Source organism: Eleutherodactylus coqui, chromosome 8 (assembly GCF_035609145.1).
Source record: "Eleutherodactylus coqui strain aEleCoq1 chromosome 8, aEleCoq1.hap1, whole genome shotgun sequence".
Classification (NCBI taxonomy): domain Eukaryota; kingdom Metazoa; phylum Chordata; class Amphibia; order Anura; family Eleutherodactylidae; genus Eleutherodactylus; species Eleutherodactylus coqui.
Window position 1 is genome coordinate 76101163 of NC_089844.1, and position 18978 is coordinate 76120140.

Genomic DNA, 18978 nt, shown 5'->3' on the forward strand with positions numbered 1-18978 from the left:
GCAAGACGGGTTAGCGAGCTGCAGGCATTGTCCATTCGCCACCCGTTCCTGAAAATCTGGGACACCAAATTAGTATTTAAAACGGACCCGGCGTTTATGCCAAAAGTAGTATCACATTTTCATAGGTCCCAAGACATAATAATTCCCTCATTTTTTAGTAAACCTAAAAACGAGGAAGAAAAAACCCTAAACTGCCTGGACGTTAGGAGAGCAGTCCTAGGCTACATAGAGGCGACAAGCCACTGGAGACGGGACGACAACTAGTTCGTCCAGTTCAGTGGCCCAAATAAAGGGAGCAAAGCAGCAAAAAGCTCCATAGCCAGGTGGATCCGCCTGGCCATCATAGAGTCTTATAAAGCCCTCGGGAAGGAAATCCCTTTAGCTCTTAAAGCCCATTCTACAAGGCAGTAGCATCCTCATGGGCCGAACATAGCTCAGCTTCGGTCGAGCAGATACGCAAAGCCGCAGTCTGGAAGATACCCCACATGTTTGTTAAACACTATAGGGTAAAAGTGCAGCAGGACGAGGACATGGCCTTCGACCGCAAAGTCCTCTCGGCAGCAATCCCACCCTAGGGAAACTTTAGTTGGTACGTCTCAATTGGTGCTGTCGTGGAGACAACTGGGGAAAAAATGGATTATACCTACCTGATAATCAGGTTTCCAGTAGTCTCCACGACAGCACCCGTACCTTCCCCCCCTAAATTGATAGAAAAGAAACTATATAATATAATATAAAAAAACATATATATAATATAATTTTATTTAAAAAAAAAAACAACAAACAAACAAAAAAACCCCGGTTAAAAGAAAAAAATCTAAGTTGAGCTCCTACCCCGGCAATTCGTTAGAATACACTGAGGAAAGTGGGGAAGGGGGGGAGCTTTTAACCTCTCGGTGTGTTCCTGTCCTATCAGGAGGAGGCAATCTCAATTGGTGCTGTCGTGGAGACTACTGGAAACCTGATTATCAGGTAGGTATAATCCATTTTTTATATGGCCGACTGCACAAGCGCTGATGTCACTGCTAATGTCGTCAGCGCTCATGCAGAGCATTAAAACTGAAAGACTTGCCACTGGCGCGCAGGCTACTTCTCTGCTTCTCGCTCACCGCTTCACCTCCTATGACTGAAAAGTCAGCTTAAAACAACCACAAACGACAAGTGAGCAATTCTTGTGCATTCACACTGAACTATTATCGCTCAAATCGTTACGTGTAAATGGGCCCCAAAACCTAATCCCATTTTATATGTTAATCCTAAAAGTAAATGTTAATAATCAGGTTACCACCTTCAGCCACAGCTGGTTAGCAGGTCCTTCTGCCTTTAGCTGTTAAGCACTAAAGGTCCTTTTACACGCAAAGGTAATTTTTCAAACGGCCGAGAGATTAAAAGATTTAGTGATGTATTTGCATAAAGTGGTAAACATCTTCATTTGCATGTAAAAGGACTTTTAACCACCTTCTTTTTCCTCTACGAGTTGTTTGCTCAGCTGAAAGAGGATCACTGCTTCCCTGAAGTGATGCCGGGCGGTTTTGATATAAAAATGCCTTGCATCCGCGGGGAAATTGCATGTTGGCGAGCGCGAAATTGAGATGACACAGTTTTATTAAACACACGCCCAGCTGAGCAAACATCTGCCAGTAGATTCCATTGTTCTTCTCCTGGCAGAGTACACAGTGTACTTGTTATGTATGCAAAGCAAACACAGTAATTGCACTATTATCCTGCAGTCTTTTGAAAGATGAGCGAATTTGCTTAGTCTTTCAGCGCCTTGAACGATGGATTATTTTTTTTTATTTGTTTTATTTTATTGAAAAAGACATTGCGAAATACAGAATGAAGAAAGAGAAACTTTTGTTATATACATGACTAACCATATATGCATAGTGTCTGCAGACTTGCACCCTTTTTTCTATTAAGACCGGAATAAGATAAAACAGAATTGTTTAAAAAGTTTATTGTTGTAACTGTTCAACTAAGTAACTCAAGAAATACGGTAGCAAGATTTGCATCGGTTCAATCATAACAAAATATGCATATATGGTTAGTGCTGTCAGCCGCTGCGGAGGATCGCTACTTCCCCAAAGTGATGCAGGATCATTGTGATATAAAAATGCCTCACAACCACGAGAAATGGGATGGTGGCGAACGCAAAATCATGATGACATAGTTTTAACGGCTCAATATCGCGCTAAAAGCCCATTGATTTCTATTGGACCACTCACATCTGCGTTTTTTCCATGCACATGAAAAAAATGCAGGTCCTATTTTGGTGCGTCTTAGGTTCATGGCTGCTTTCTTGCGAACACAGCACTGCCCTTGTCCATAGGGTTGTGTGTGGTATTACATCTCAGTTCCGCTGAAGTAAATAAGAACTCAGCTGCAATACCAGTGTAACGAGCCTGTTCATTAGGCCAACTTGTGCAACGGGCAAGGTACAGATAAAATATATCCTGTGAGGGAACGCCAAGATCTTGTAACATGCAGTAAAAAAATAAAAAAATATATACATATACTGTTGGTGATTGCCAAACAGTTGTACACGGGGCCCAGGAATAAACTATATACAGTTTTCTTGTTACCTGTAACGGCGGGCAATGATGGGGGTTGTAGTTGTCAATTCGTGACGCCACAGTTCCATACACTGGCATTCACGCTCGGCGCATCAATCACACTGGACAAGTGCATAGTACCTCGGGTTCGCCGGAACGGTGGAGGCCCGGTAAAACTTTACTAGTGACTTTTCCATAAAATACAGTAGACTTCAGTATGTAGAGTTTACATTGCAGGAAAACTTAGTACATATTCAGCAATTACTTGACAAAGTCAATGGCCACAGAATGGCAGTAATGATCACCCAGCTCTCATAGACTTCAGCACGCGTGGGTGTCAGTTAGGGGTGTACCACTAAGCGGTGATCTATACTGCAGACGGACGCATAGGAATCATCAATAAATCTCAATATTCTCTTCAGAGGTTCAGTAGACTTCTGCACTGTTATATAACTGTATAAACTTCTTGTCACTTGCAAGGGTAGTTACTAACTATGGCTCTCTCCTGTGGTGGGAAAACATTTAGGCTCACTCCCATGTGCTTCACATACGGTCCGGCGGTCTCTCCTTTTCTTCCATCTTCAATTGCACAAGGGCTGATGGTGCCCTCATGGGCCTCTGTGGTAGCAAACCCTCAAGTGTTAGATGGGCGCTCCTCAGCAGCATGAAGACAGACCTGACTCTCTTCCTGGAACCCAATCACTCATACTCACAGCTCTTCTGTGCACATCCATTGCAGAAGGCGATGTAAGGTCCTGGAAGGACCATATCGTCGCGGGGGACGTCGCGGAGGACGGGGCTAAATATTTTCACCTCCCCTCGTTGATCCGATCCATGAGCGGTGGTGAAACTTTAAGTTTATTTTACTTTTTAGAACTTTTCTGTGATTGCCGTTATCCATTGGATAGCGGCGATCACAAGCCCTGGGACTGATGACCGCAGTCCCTGCTGACATCTCCTGAAGGTAGCCTGGAAGCAGGAGATTTCAAATGTCCCATGCTGATCTGGTCGTCTGCGCGTGCATCGCCATTTTCACTTGGCCGGGCAAGCGCAGAAGACGCTGGAGGGTCCGACCCAAACCAGACCATTGCGGAGGATGGGGGTGAGTAGTTTCAGCTCCCCTCATGGATGTGATCCGTGAGGAGAGCTAAAACTAACAGGGGACTTCCTGTGGAGCTGTCATGTTTATAGCCCCTGGGGCTTTAATCTTCAGAGGAAGCATGTTTTTACGTCCCTGAGGATTAAAGCCCACAAAGCCAAGGTGTAAAAAGGCAAGGGGGCCATCACTAAGGGGTTAAACAAGCTGTGGCTGCACATGTGCTGCACCACTCCATTCCTTGTAGTGGGGCTGAATGAACTGTCAGCCACATTGAAATGAATGGAGCGTCTGAGCGCATGTGCAGCCACGGCTCTGTTTAATCTGATACCACTGCAGGCCAGATCAGCGATCCTGCAGTCATGACAAGAGGGGAGATATGGGATCCCTATTCTTAGGATTGATGGGTATCTCAGTGGTGAGATCCCTACTGATCACTTATCTTGAGGATGGGTTAATCGGGTGACAACCCCTTTAACGCCTATCAGTACCATGAACGGGTGATTTTATGCAGTTTGGGAGCATCCCTGGGTTTGACTTCGGTCCCATGTTTTGGAATTGAAATATTGGAGGTATTATATACTATTTTGTCTATAAGCCTCTTTTTACACTATGATTTTTATCTCTAGCAGTTCCGACTAGAGTTGAGCGAACTTACTCTGCCGAGCTTGATGCTCGTTCGAGTATTAGCGTACTCGATGGTGCTCGTTACTCGAACGAGCATCAAGCCGAGTTTGACCCCCGCCACAGTTTTTGGCTCCTCCCCACTGTGATGTGCCTATTTTGGCCCATCCCCGCCGCAGCGTGCGTCAATGGCAAATTTTTTGGCTGGCTGGAGAGGGAGAGAGAGAACATGAACCAAGAAAAAAAAAAAGCTTGGGACCCGACGTTCCACATACAAAATGCTCAAGTCTCCCATTGTAGTCAATGGGGTTTGCTACTCGAGTAGAGCTCTCGAATTTTACGAAAAGCTCGACTCTAATAATGCGGGCCCGAGCATTTGGGTGCTCACTTATCTCCAGTTCCAACTCAGGTTTGTCTCATAGAGACAGAACTATAGGGTTTAATATGCAAGACCTCTTTGGTCTATTTTACAAGGTTTCTGTCCCCCTGGTGCTCTTCTGTCCACCTAAAAAACAAACCTGACAGTGATGAAGACCAAAGAGCTGTCTGTCTTGCATATTAACTAGAGATGAGCGAACGTACTCGGTAAGGGCGATTTCGCAATCGAGCACCGCGATTTTCGAGTACTTCACTACTCGGGTGAAAAGTACTCAGGTGCGCTGTGGGGCGGGGGGTTGCAGAGGGGAGTGGGGGGTAGCAGCGGGGAACAGGGGGGAGCCCTCTCTCTCTCCCTCTCCCCCCACTCCCCTCTGCAACCCCCCGCTCACCCACAGCGCACCTGAGTACTTTTCACCCGAGTAGTGAAGTACTCGAAAATCGCGGTGCTCGATTGCGAAATCACCCTTACCGAGTACGTTCGGTCATCTCTAATATTAACCTTTATGGTTCTTTCCAAGTTTTAATCTCTCGTTTTCTGCAGAAACAGCGCTGTAGATAAAACTGTAGTGTAAAACAAAAAGCTTAACTTAATTACAGAAGTTATAAAAACTTCAAAGGATGCTCTCACTGCAAATAGTCCACACTGAGCGCCAAGCAACTATTTATATGTAGATCAATGCAAATAAATCTGTAATTTTTTCTTTCAAGCGGTTAGCAAAAAAGCACATACTAGATAAGACCGGGAGCTACAAGCTTCCCCAGCGATGTAGAGCCTGGGCTTATAGTTCCTGGAAACAGACACAGTCTCACCAGGTCATGCTGGTAATTCTTCTATCTACCACCTCTTACTCATAACTCAGATCACTGCATTTTTTGAACAGAAGGGTCAGAAAACAGATTCCTTCCTGCATTCCATTTCCACATCTTGCAGCACTAAGGTTATAAATTAGTTCTGACTAAAGTCTGGATGATACAGGACAAGTTTGGAAAAAAGGAAGAAAAAAAGGTTTAGTACCATGTTAGCCAGTAGAGCAAAGTGTGATTGTTCTCAGTAAGAGAAACAAAGTAATTTTGTAGATCTGATACTTTTTAATGGCAAACAAAAATACATGATGTTATAGCGAGCTTTCGGACCTCACAGAGTCCTTAATCAAGGCATAATAACAATGGATCTGAAGAGGCATGCATATATATTTATAGGGGGTCAGAAACGCTATCTTTTCTCCTTAATGAGAGCACCTAGACGCAGAGTGAGGAGACTCAAAAGGCCATTCATGCTCCTCTGGGTAATATGCAAATAAGGGAAATGGAATAATACCTCCACAAGCTCCACCTATTGGAAGGCAGCATTCTTTCAAGCCAAAGTTAGACTCTTTATACAAAACTTGTAACAATGACTGGGAATTAAAAGCAAAGCCAGACTATGTACTTACAGCTGTTTCAGGGTATTTGCCCTTGATCAGTGTACAGTAGGAGTCTGGCTTTGCTAGTGAGAGGCCTTGGACGGGGGTCAAAAACACTATCTTTTCTCCTTAGAGAGAGCACTTAGAATGTGAGTGAGGAGACTTAAAAGGCCATTCACGCTCCTCTGGGTAATATGCTGAGTGTAAATAGCAGCCATTCAGTACTGAATGGCTGCTATATTAAGTCAATGGAGAGGGGCGGGGGAGCGAGAGGAGAGAAATCTTCTCCTGCTGCCCCACTGTGAGCCAGCAATACTAGCTCCCGTGCAGTATGTGCGGGGACAAGTGTCGGGCACAGTTTGCCCGACACCCGTCCCGTCTAAATGGGCCTTTAGGCCTCTGTTGAAAGTGTCAAAAGTGGTTATAAATTTGTATTCCCAAATTCTTCTGTGGCTTTGTGATTTGACATTGCCTTTCAATATAACTTTCATGTCAAGAAAAAAATGTAAGAGAACATATCTATAACCCAGACTTATTTCATATGTAGAAATAACTACACACGAGGTATAAACTGGTCTGTCCGACTAGTGCTCACAGTATCGACTGTGCAGGGAAATTTCTTATCGACACCCAGTTTTGAAGGGACTTTTCCTATTGATGATTTATCCTCTTGATAGGTCATTGATAGTTGATCGTGGGGGTCCACTGCTGCTCAGGATCCCCACCAATCAGCTGATCCCTGGTGCAAGTCCAGGATAGCAAAGGACTGTGCAATGAGTTATAAGAAAAGATGCTCCAGAATTATTGTTTTCTATTAAATACAAGAATTTACTAAAACAGACATCAGGGCAGCTGCCCCTCTTTATCCCTTCCTGTCAGTTATATATATGGCTATATACCTCCTAACTGTACATTGAGTAGCCATCCACAGCATATGCTGCTTATGGAAGGAGCTTGGCAGGCAGCCGAACCTGCTCCAAAACACGGCAGATATTGGCTGTCCTTGACAGCTGACACCGGCACACAACGGCCATGATTGGAGATAAGTGATCATAACTATAAAGTGCATTCAGAAAGGCAAGCGTGAGAAATTCGGACCAATATCACATTTGTAAATTTGCTATTCTGGATGAGAGCCGGGTGCGTTTTTGCTTAAAAAAAAACTAACAAAAAACACACTGCTTTGCGTCTTGAAGTTTTCACGTGCATGAAATGATCACAAGCACTTCTGATAGTTTTCAATGATAAAAATCGCATTGAACTCTCATGCAAATTGCATGGCATGTGGTGCGTTTTTTAAAAATCCCATAGGAAATAATGGGCGTTTCTTTACAAGGAATCGCCCAAAAATAGGACATGCAGTGACCTTTCAATCTCGCAGGATCGCTGCGAGCCTAAAATTGTTCATGTGAATATACACACTGAAATCAATGTGTTGCTAACATGCGTGAGTTCTGTCCATATTGCTATCGGATAGAACTTGCCCGTGTGAATACACCCTTAACCTGACAGAGGCATTTAAGTATACAGAGTGGTCTCGTTTGGGTGACATGGCTGCCTGGGGCCTTCTGAAGGTTCTCAGGGCTGTCATGATTGTTGGCCTATTAGGGACGTGCCTGCGGCAGCCTGTTGCAATGCAATACAATACCATAGTATCGCATGGTACTGCACTATCAATCATACGATTGCAAGTTATAGTCCCGTATGGGGACAAAAAAAAAATAATTATTTGACTTTTTACTAATTATAAAAATAAAAAATATTAGTTAAATCCATTTACCAGTTTTCGCAACAACAACAAAAAAAAATCTAAAAGTTGGTATCACTACATCCATAAGGGTGCAGTTTTTTAAAATATCATTAAAAAACTAAAATAAAACAATGAAAAAAAAGGCAATGGAAGATGTTTTTTAAAGTATCACTATATAACTAAACCATAGTAATTTGGTATCGCTGTAATCATACTCACCCACAAAATAAAGACATGTCATTTTTACTGCACCGTAAATATAGCCCCCTACCCCAACAGTGGTGCAATTGCAATTTTTTCCCATTTTGCTCCACTTAGAAATGTAAAAAAAAGTCTTCCAATACCTGGTACATTAAATGGTACCATTTAAAAATACAAGTCTTCATGTAGGTAAGTACCCGATACCATAACTGTGACCTTTTGGTCATAAAAGGGATAACACTTACAAAAACAAAATCTGATCCGATCCAATAGTCCAGAGACTTTGAATGATAGTGGAATATCGTTAGAATTTGGGCCTGTATCCCTGGAGTAAGGCTACATTCACACGGGCGAGTGCGATATCAGGCTGAGAAACTTGACCCAATGTCACGCTTGCCAACGTGCTTTTTTCACGGTGATGCAAAGTCTTTTAAGGTCCCATTGAAAACAATGAGCGAGGCATTCCTCAGGAGAGCTCAGTGATAGAACATGCTGCGACTATTGTTTCTCGTAGTGATGCTGCGAGAAAAAACTCGCAGGTGGGAATGAATCCGTTCAAAAGAATTTATTTCATATTTGCGCGGGTTTTCTAGAACGGTCCTAGAATTCAGAATATGTAAAAACTCTTCCGCTGTCCCATTAATAGGAATGTTACTGCATCTATTTGACTTCCTCACATATACCTGCTCCTCACACTAGTGTGCAGAGCATGCAGTCAGAGCAGGGGCTGGCAGCCAGGCAGGAAGTCCAGCTCAATGCCTATATATTGAACTCACAGATGCTTCTGCCAATGTGGACAATAAAAGCATTTAGTACAAAGTCTCAAGTAAAGCTGACGGCACAAGACGCGGTTTAGCCACAAGAGAATAAATATCACGATGATCGCGGCGTGCCGTCATTGGCTGCAGCCTGTAAACATTACGTCAGCTAGGAGATCCAGGGGACTTTGGGGGGAGGTGAGTATGAGCAGCTTCGTTATTTTTCACCATAGGGGGTGGACCCCTTTCCATGCAGTTTACGTAGTTCAGAAAACCCCTTTAACATAAGTGAAATAAACAGACAGGTTTGAAAACTAAATATTTATTAACTTTACAAAAAGGATGAATAGAAAATAGGAATTTTACAAAATAAGTGTTTTCTTATCTAAAAGACATTCATAATCACTGCAACTCCTCAGAACTGCAGTGCATTTTATACACATAACATGAGAAGTCACGGCTGAGTTTCTCTTCTATGTGGATCAGCGTGTCCCGATCAAACACTATGCTGTGTCTGTCCGTCTGAAAAACGAAAAAAATGGCATATTAGTCTTATGTACAAGTCAACTGATTGTCAGCCATTATTAGAGTGGTACCTGTGCTTTCCAAAAACCTGTCATGTTTTTGAAGGATAACGAGTCTGGATGCTGAGACCTCCCCCTTTCCCTATTGCTAAAATGAAGCAGCTGAAGTGCTGACCTGGGCGCAGTCACTGTTCATTAGCTAAAGACGGGCTCAATAGAACGTCTGTGGGCCCATCTTCAACTAGCGAGTACAGACAACGCAAAAAATTTTGTTTTTTTTAAATGGCACAATAAAGTGTATGATCACACGTTGCGGAGTGAATCCGGATCATAATCCATCATGTTTTCACTGTGAGTGAACGACATTTGTTAAAGCCCTATTCACTTACATCATACAGTACACTGCTGCTGAATTTCTGCTTGCATTCGGCAGCCGAAATTACGCAGCAATTTCGTTGTGTGTGTGAACCAACCATTGCACTTATATCTAAAACAAAATATAATGACAAATCTGCTGATGTTTTTTTTTCTTTAAGAAACTACGAATATGAGTCACTGTAATGGTCACTCAACTTCCTGACTCTACTTGACTACCCACTAGTGGTATAATAATAAAACTCAAGAGCAGCTTCCTTGTGTGTGTATTTGGCCCACTGATTAGTTAATTACGTTATGTAACGTTTAAAAAAATCATCTTACTTTTTTTTTTCAGAAACAGCTCCACCCTTGTCTGCAGGCTGTGACTGGTACTGCAGCTCAGTTCCATTAAAAATAAAATCATGTACGAACAGAATGGTAGTCTACATATTATATTTTCAATGCATTGTTAACATAGTTTGGTGTAATTCGGTGGCAGAACTCCCATTGGTGTCTACAAAGCACTAAGGAGTATGCAGGATGTTGCAAATGACAGCCTGTATTCTGCTGACATCTAGTGCAAGGCAGCAGCAAGGACTTTAAAAAATGTCTACAGTCCTGCAGGGAGCAATTCTGAAAATAAAAATAAGAACACTGCAGCTTTTGTATTCTACCAATAAATGGGGTCCCAGGACATATACCCCCACTAATAACATCTCCTGACACAGCAGAAGAGGTCTAAGGGCAAACGCTTACTTCAAAGGGGTTGTGTCGAGTTATAGAGTTATCCTCAACGCACAGGATATGGGATAACCGATTGGTGGCGGTCCAACTGATGGGACTCCCATAATTCTGTGAGTCCAGCTGGTCCCCAAGTCAATAGAGCAGAGGTCACGCATGCGCTCCACTCCATTCAGATCAATGGCAGGGCTGAAGATTACGGAGTTCAAGTACTTCGGTAATCTCTGGATTTGCCACTGAAGTGAATGGAGCAGCAGTGTACAGCCTCGGCTGCATTCACTTAGGGACTGCCCGGACCACCGTTCTGGGGATTGGTGAAGGTCCTAGCAGTCAGACCTCCACCAATCATAAAGCTATTCCCTATCTTGTGGATAGAGAATACGTTTATAATTTGGTACAACTAGTGTTTCATGAGGTCTAGAACACAGAAATGCTGTTCATGTGCTGGGGTATGCATAAGTACTATTAGAGTCCCCATCATGGCAGGTCACCAATCACAGTGTAGCAGAGTAGAAGCATAGCAACATGAGAAATAGGGTTTGGGTGTTGATTGTCAGTAGAGGCATCAAAGTCATTCTGATTTGACCAGGTTATTTAGATACTGGGCTAGGGCAACAAACAATCCATGTCTTGGATGAAGGGAAGCTTAGCTATGACAAAGTGAAGTACGGTCATGAGAAATAAACTGACCGGAACCCAGTACATGTGATATAACTGTATATCTCTTACCACATCCCAAGATTCTTGTAGTGGGATCTTCTTCAGAATCTTCCCTGTTTGATTGCAGTGCAGATCTACATGCGCAGTGCCTACTACATCTATCTGCGTCGCAGCCACCACCGTCAGCAAGTCCAGCTTATGCTCGTACGACACAGACTTAAACGTCTGAAAAGAACATGAAGAAATGAAAAAGGCAAACAGAAGCTCACCGAACAGGAAACCAGAAAATAATATATAATGAAGTATAAAAGGACCTGTGCAGGATAGAATGTTTCCTTAAAAACATGTTCTTTATGGCATAAAATTATCAACAGTCATATAACTCTCCTGGCTCCACACAAGTCCCTCGCAGGAAGCTCAGGTCTCCATTGTGACATATTCTTTACAGGCTGCGGCAGCCTGTATATGGGACGTCACAGGCTGCTGCAGCCAATGACAGAGCTCCGTGCTCCAACACGGAGGTCTGTAACTGGCTGCAGCAGCCTGTAACAGACCGGGCGCTGAGAATAAAACTGCATTGTGGGAGATGTGTGGGCACAGGAAAGGCGTGCATATAAACTGTATTCTTTTATTGGAATACGGAACATGCTTTTAAGTAAAAAAAACTTTCAGGCAACTCCTTTAATTATAAGACAATACATTTTATTATAAAGGAGAGTAAAGAGCAAAACTCATTGACCTCTTTATCTGGATCATCGTTTAGCATTCGAAACCGCCTTTTTACCATCCTCCCAGATGCTGTAAAAGTTACTGGATTATCCACCTAAAAAGACAAAAATAATTTAAAAATAATTTTACCATCACTGTAAGGGCTTATTTACACAGTCGTAGCCATGTGCTCTCCGAGAATCAGATGCAAAGAAACATCAGATACCCCATGGATGCCGTCAGTGTGCTGGCTGCTGTTCACGGAGCCCTACACATCGCATGCCTTACTCTTGCCAGTGAAAATAACGAGTATAAGACAAGCTGCGTCTTTTTTTCACACTGACCATTAGTGTGTGCAAGTAGCTTTATTGGCTACTCCTAAACCACAGACCGCATCCATCCATCTGAATGAGCCCTTACTGATAGCACATAGGAAAAATGGAGTGTGTGCTGTTTTTGTTTCAAAAAGGCCAATTAAAGGACTGCTACAGGCAACCAGCAACACAAGTTTCTCTAGTTTTCATAAATTCGAGCACGTAATAACTGTGAACCTCTGTACCATCTATGGATTAATGTTCTACACGACAAACTTGAAGGTTGCCATAAATTTTTATAATCTTCTTAGGAACAGTTTAAGGAAGGGGAAGTGCTTTAATATTTTATATTTTGTGCATTTGTGTTTCTTTATATGGACATTAAGTTTTATTGAACTTATGCTCATCCAACAGCCTATGTGCGTACCATCAATCCTGTAATACATAATACCGCTCAAAAGTTTTAGAACCTCAATTTTCCAGTTTTTATTGATATTTACATAGTTTAAGGTCTCAAATGTACTTTGAAATGAAAGCAAAGAACAATAAAGTAAAATAGATTGACCGTGTTTCACCAAATTAAATCTACATTTCTGACGCTTCAAAGTAGCCTCCTCTAGCTGATATAACAGCTTTACACAATCAAGGCATTCTTTCTACAGATGCATTCAGATATTGTTCCGAAATTTTTTCTCAACATAGTTGGGGAAGTTCCCACAAATGTGCTGCACTTGTAGGTTGCTTTGCTTTCACCATTCTGTCTAGCTCATCCCAACAAAGCTCAATGGGGTTTAAAGTCAGGAGACTGTGCAAGCCATTCCATTCTTTGATGTCTACTGGCTTGTTCTTGCCTCCCTAAGTAGTTCTGACATAACCTAGAAATAGGTGTTGGATCATTATCTTGCTGTAATATGTACCCCTGACCAACTAGATGTTGTATGGTGTATCCAAATGCTTTGGCTGCCCTTTTTGTCAAGTATGACAGTCCCCCTGTGCAAGTTGTCAACTCTGGATCCAGCAGAAGAACCCCAGACCATCACATCATGACAGTTGGTGTCACACACTCAGGAACCATCCTTTCACCTACTCGACAACATACAAAAATTCTGCATGATGTACCAAAGATGTTAAATTTTGATTCATCAGTCCATAAGACTTTTTTCCACTCTTCAGTAGTCCAATGGGGGTGCTGCTTGGCTGAGGCAAGGCTTTTTTAATTTGGCAACCTTTTTTTAAACTTGTTTTATTGAGAATATAAGAACATTTTAAATTATATTACTCAGTAACAAACCTGAATGTAATATGGCTGAAGTATACAAAACGGTTACAATTACATATACAGTGTACACTGTATAACGTAGCATATTTGAAAGGGTACTTCGTAGCAGTCAAAGCTGATACTGGCATGGACATCACACAACTGGAAGAAGCAGGACAAAAACCGAAAAACATGGGAGCTCGCCTCGAGGTTCGCCGAAGGCGAACGACTAAATGACTAACAACAGAATTCAGGATATAGTCTATACCTGTGAAAGATTAAATAGTACCTGAAAGGGTCGAAGACCTCCTTTGGTCCACCAATTGCTGAAATGCGTTTTGCGTGTGGGTTGTGCTTGATGAGCCAAACCAAGTTGCCCAAATTTTATAGAATTTACCTGGGCACATTCTTTTTTTACATACCATTTTTTCATATGGGAGAATAGAATTGACTAGTTTACGCCATTGGGGGAGCATTGGGTGTCACCTATTCATCCAGCGCAATGCTACAGCCTTACAGGCCATTAACACCTCACTAAGAAAAATACGGACATGGAATTGCCACTGCTCTTCATCCAGTATACCTAGCAGACATTCAGCGAGGTTTGGTGGAAGTGGCACCCCCAATAGTTGTACCAGTGAGTCTGTAACCTCTGTCCAAAAGGAGCATCCCATTGGGCAACTCCACCAGATGGTTAAAGTTAGCGTTGGGTGTCTGACAGAAATGATATTGTGTATTAGGGGTTCTATTCATTCTAAAAAGTCTACTCTGATTCAATTACATATTCTACATCAATGCTATGTGACAGTTTGTTGCTGGCTGCTTGTGAGACCGAAGTACAAGAGGACATTGCAGTACTCCACTCCTCTTCACAAAGCAAGGTGATCACTTCTTGCCATTTGACATCTAGCGCTATGTGTGAAATTTTAGGCTGAATGAGATGTGTATATATCTGCGAGATTAACCCCCTTGGCTCCTGTGTGCGCAAAACTATCAAGGGGTACGTGGAAAGGGATTGGGTCGCTCTGGAAACTGGGTGTTGGAGGTATCTGTTAAAGCTAGTTCTAGGGATCTGGTAAGGCTGCTGCAGTTCTTCCAAGGAGGCCAACACACTTAATATACAAGTGTTCCAAGGAGGTGATTCCAAGGTCTATCTAGAATCGCGTGTCTGGGAGGTTCAGCAAGTGTGAAATTGCTCTATTACCCCATAGGGGGGTTTTCAGGGAAGTTCCCTCATATCTAGTAATCTGCTTAAACATCTGCCAGACTCTAGCGGCCAATCTGTGTACTAGGAGCAGCAGTCTGGTATGCAGGTCTGTTTTTTTCAGTACAATCCAGAGGGAAGTCTCAGATAAGAAGTGTATCAAATGATTTTCCGAGTTTGGGAGGTCTGAATTAGAGAGCCAGTGGTCAATGTATCTAATTTGTCCCGCCAGGTAGTACAGTTTAAAGTCGGGTAGTGCCATGCCTGCCAATATCTTTTGGGCACTGTAAGGTATCCGAAATAGAGTTATGTTCTGGCTTTTCCCCAGATGAAAGAGATTAACCCCTTTAGTGACCAAGCTTTGTTGTTTCTTTTCCTCCCCTTTTTAAAAAAAATCATAACTCCTTTATTTATGCATTGACACGTCGCTGTATGAGGGCTTGTTTTTTTGTGGGACAAGTTTTATTTTTCAATGGTACTATGAAATGTACCATATAATGTACTGAAAAAAAAAAAATCTAAGTGGAGAGAAATTCCGCCATCTTTCGGTGCGTCCTGTTTCTACAGCACAAACTGCAACAAAAATGACATGATAACTTTATTATATGGGTCAGTACAATTACTACGATACCAAACTTAGTTTTCTTTTTTTTTGCTGTACTACTTGCATTGTTTTTAAAGAGATTTAATTTTTTTAAATTCTTTTCTGTCTCCATCTTCTACGCATAATAACTTTTTAATTTTTCCGTCGGCCTAATTGTGCGAGGGCTCATTTTGTGCGGTACGTCCTGTAGTTTCCGTTGACACATTTTTGAATACATATGACTTTTTGATTGCTTTTGATTACATTCTTACTTAGAGACAGGTTCACCCCCCCCCCCCCAAAAAAAGCACATTTCTGACGTTCACCGCGTGGGGTAAATGCATTACTTTGATAGATCGAACTTTAACGGACGCAGCGATACCAGATATGTATTTTTGTTTTATTATTTTATTGTAAAAATGGCAAAAGGGGAGTTTTTTGAACTTTTAATATTTATTAATTTTTTTTTAATAATTAGTAAAACTTTATTGTTCTTATTTTTTACATTTTCTTTTAGTCCTCCTAGGGGACCACAACATGTGATGCTTTGATTGCTCCTGCAGTAGGATGTAATGCCATAGAATTACATCATACTACAATCTGACAGGCAGTCTATCAGGCCAACCCACAGGGATGGCTTGATAGGTATACTGCCAAGACAGCCTTGGGGCCTTTCAGAAGGCCTCCGGCTGCCATAACGTCTGCACGGCTCCCTGCGATATCATAGCGGGGGCGCCATAAGGGACATTTAAATGCCACTGTCAGAATTGCCAGCGGCATTTAAAGGGTTAACAGCAACGATCAGCCATGCAGCTTCTCGGGGCTGTTGCCCGCGGGTGTCAGCTGTAAGAAACAGCTAACACCTGCGATCTATGGAGGGAGGTTGCAGTGCAATCTCCCTCAATACACGTCTTGCAGCTGCAGGACGTAAAAACACTATGGGCCATCACTGAGGGGTTAATAGAGAGTTAATTTTTAATTTAAAAAACTTTTGTGGTACTATATTGTATCTGCATGTTCCAAACAGTCCAGAAATTTGGGGAGAATTATCATTTTAGATTAGATTGATGTGGCCTGTTACTTTATTTTGCAATCTTAACAGTCACTTTCCTACTGTTATTCTACCTGTGAAACCTGCAGATAGAGAGAGGTCTTCTCTTCTCTTCACAGTTGAAATGGAAACGTGTTCATTTTCTGCTGCATTAGGCTGTGCTTGGACATCTTGTGTTGTAAGGCGCCGATCATGCAAACTGTTGATTTTGTAGTGGCCTTTGTTCTGCTAAACCTCTTCCTGGCAGAGTTTTCTCCCGTTTCCAAGTGCATTTTGATGGTATAGGAAATTGTACCATCTTGGCAATTTCTCTGTCGGACAAAGCTACACTTATAAGGGTTAGAGTGGTCTGTCTTTTAGAGGGGTGCCCTAGAGGGCGTATTAATGTAGTCTGTTCCATCACTGCTTATGTAGAATCAGAGGGTTTGAAAGTAATTTACAAAAGTTGAGACACTTGTAAAAGTAGTTCGGCTAAAATCCTAAATTCAGACTATTGTTGTGTTTCAAGTTAAAATGTTTTATAATATTTTTGTTTTTAACTTACCTTTGGACCATTTCATGTTATTTACTGGACTTGAACTGTGTTAATGTAAAAAATGACTGGAAAAATTGAGGTGTTCTTAAACTTTTAACCGGTAGTGTACTTCCATTCATTTTTTTTTTTTAAGTTTTAACCCTGTTCCAACACCTTTAAAATCAACTGCCACCTAGTTTAAATTACAATGAAATTGTTCTATCGCCTCCCTGTATAGGGTTAAAAACCCTTTAAATACCATAGGGTTGGAAGTAGGTTACATCCATGATTATGCTGGGAGATATATAGTGCTTAGCAGCTCCAGATACGTGTTTAGCTTCCCCATTATTTATGTCAGAAATGTGTTCAAGAATGCTGCACTTTGTCTGGAGGTCGCCCCACATACTGGAGCAGTCCTCTCCTCTCCTCTCTTCTGACACTCATGGTGTTAATAAAACATTTACATATCATGTGATTTATATTGCATGATTGGGTAGTATTGCTTTTAATACGGAGGTTTCTTAATTTAATGGCATGCCATGATTAAAAGCGGTAATGCTGGAAATGCGAAGGCGCTGTTCTGATCTCACTACCTCGATCATTTTTATAATGCAATGAATAAAAGTTAAAAATTAACATAAGTGCTAGGATTTTTATACAGAAAAGCTGGATACAATTCTATAGCTCCTAAGGTCCATTAGAGCATTCAGGTCACTCTCCGGCATTGGAAACTGGTTGGAATCATGAACTGCAGCATTGGGCAAGCTGACATTTTTTTTGTTTTTTTTCAAGCGGGTATTCAGAGGTCTGCTTGCAGATCACTGGAACAGGGTTATGCAAGGCAGTATAAGAAGTGTGGAAGCTGGTACAGAACTGGCAGAATGGTTGGCTTGGGACACACTCCCTCCTGTAAGAATATTGCAAACAGCAGTGCAGCAGAAAAATAGGAAAATCTACATGGAAAACTGAACTGATAGAAGCCGAAACTGGGTGCAAAGCAGTGGCAAATGTACGTCTGAGCGGCTTTTAAACCTTTCCAATCCACTGTCTGACGTCTGAAGACATTATGATTTAAGGCTGTACAGCTCCGATGTTGGAAGACGTCCATCGGGGTTCTCTTACTGTATATTGCCAGCTCCTCTGCTGTCGGAGGCTATCCAACGTGTCACCTCATGTAGTACTTGGTTCAGCCAGCAGACAGCGCTGTTGTATAACTGCAGAAAAAGAGTAAGCCCCCTAGGAAAACCAGGATTCAAATTGGATTGGAAAGGGTTAAAAATGTTTTCCATACTATGGTACAGTTGAAGCTTCAAATGGTAAATGATAATTCTGCACCTGTATAAATTACAGACAAGGTAATACATATACAGTACATAAAACGGTCTACAAACCTTAGGGCCTCTATCTGCGTGAATGACAAAATCCTCGGTGACCTCGTATTTATTTGCATCATCTTCGAGTTCCCTTAGCCTTAAAACACTACAGCAAAACACCAAGTAGTAAAGTATCTAACTAAGTAAAAAACAAAAAGTAGTTTGTTACAGTTGTAAAATGACATCTATAGTGTATATAAGGTATTTACGACATACGTGCTTTGTGAACTCATGGGGCGGGAGGGGTGTCGTCTCTCCTCAGGGAGAGCGCCCAGAAAGTGTGTGGGGACACCTAGAATGGTGACTGGGTTGGCAGGGGCATCATCTCTCCACAAGAAGAGCACCCAGAAGGTGTGTTTGGAGACACCAAGGTGAGTGAGGAGACTTTTAAGGAACGCATGCTCCTCTGGGTAAAAAATGCAAATACAGAAGATTGAACAATACTTCTGCAGCGCCACCTATTGAATGGTAGCATTCCTTCAAATCAAGCTAAGCCAGAAACCTACTGCCCACTGATGAGAAGCAAACACCCCGAAACAGCTGTCTGTGTATGGTTTTCTGGTCTTGGTTCCCTATTCCCAATCAGTGTTTCAGAGACTTGTTTAAAAAGTCATACATTGATTTGCATATTTTACCCAGAGGGACATGCATGGCCTTATAAGTCTCCTCACTCACCTAGGTGTCTCCGCACACACCTTCTGGGTGCTCTCCTTTGGTAGAGACGATGCCCCTCCTTACCCACTCACCATTCTAGGTGTCCCCACACACCTTTTAGCCGCTCTCCCTAAGGAGAGACAAAACCCCTCCTGACCTAAGTCACAGGCCTCTCACCAGCTAAGCCAGGAACCTATTGCACACTGATGAGGGGCAAACATATACAAGTCGTACATATATTTAAAGGGGTTGTCTGGCCATAGACAATTAATGTT

The 18978-nt window shown here is 42.2% G+C and overlaps 1 protein-coding gene across 2 annotated transcripts in view; it reads right to left on the reverse strand.

The window, feature by feature from the left end:
* Positions 1-9068: 9068 nt before the first annotated feature.
* LOC136576529 (DDB1- and CUL4-associated factor 17-like) overlaps positions 9069-18978 on the reverse strand; it is a 61373-nt gene continuing 51463 nt past the window's right edge. For both annotated transcript variants that reach the window (XM_066575873.1, XM_066575872.1), the window contains 4 exons: positions 18068-18155; positions 11784-11867; positions 11114-11269; positions 9069-9284 (listed from right to left, as the gene is read on the reverse strand). In XM_066575873.1, the coding sequence (XP_066431970.1) occupies positions 9165-9284; positions 11114-11269; positions 11784-11867; positions 18068-18155 (448 nt within the window). In that variant the 3' untranslated portion in view covers positions 9069-9164. The remainder of the gene's footprint in view (positions 9285-11113; positions 11270-11783; positions 11868-18067; positions 18156-18978) is intronic.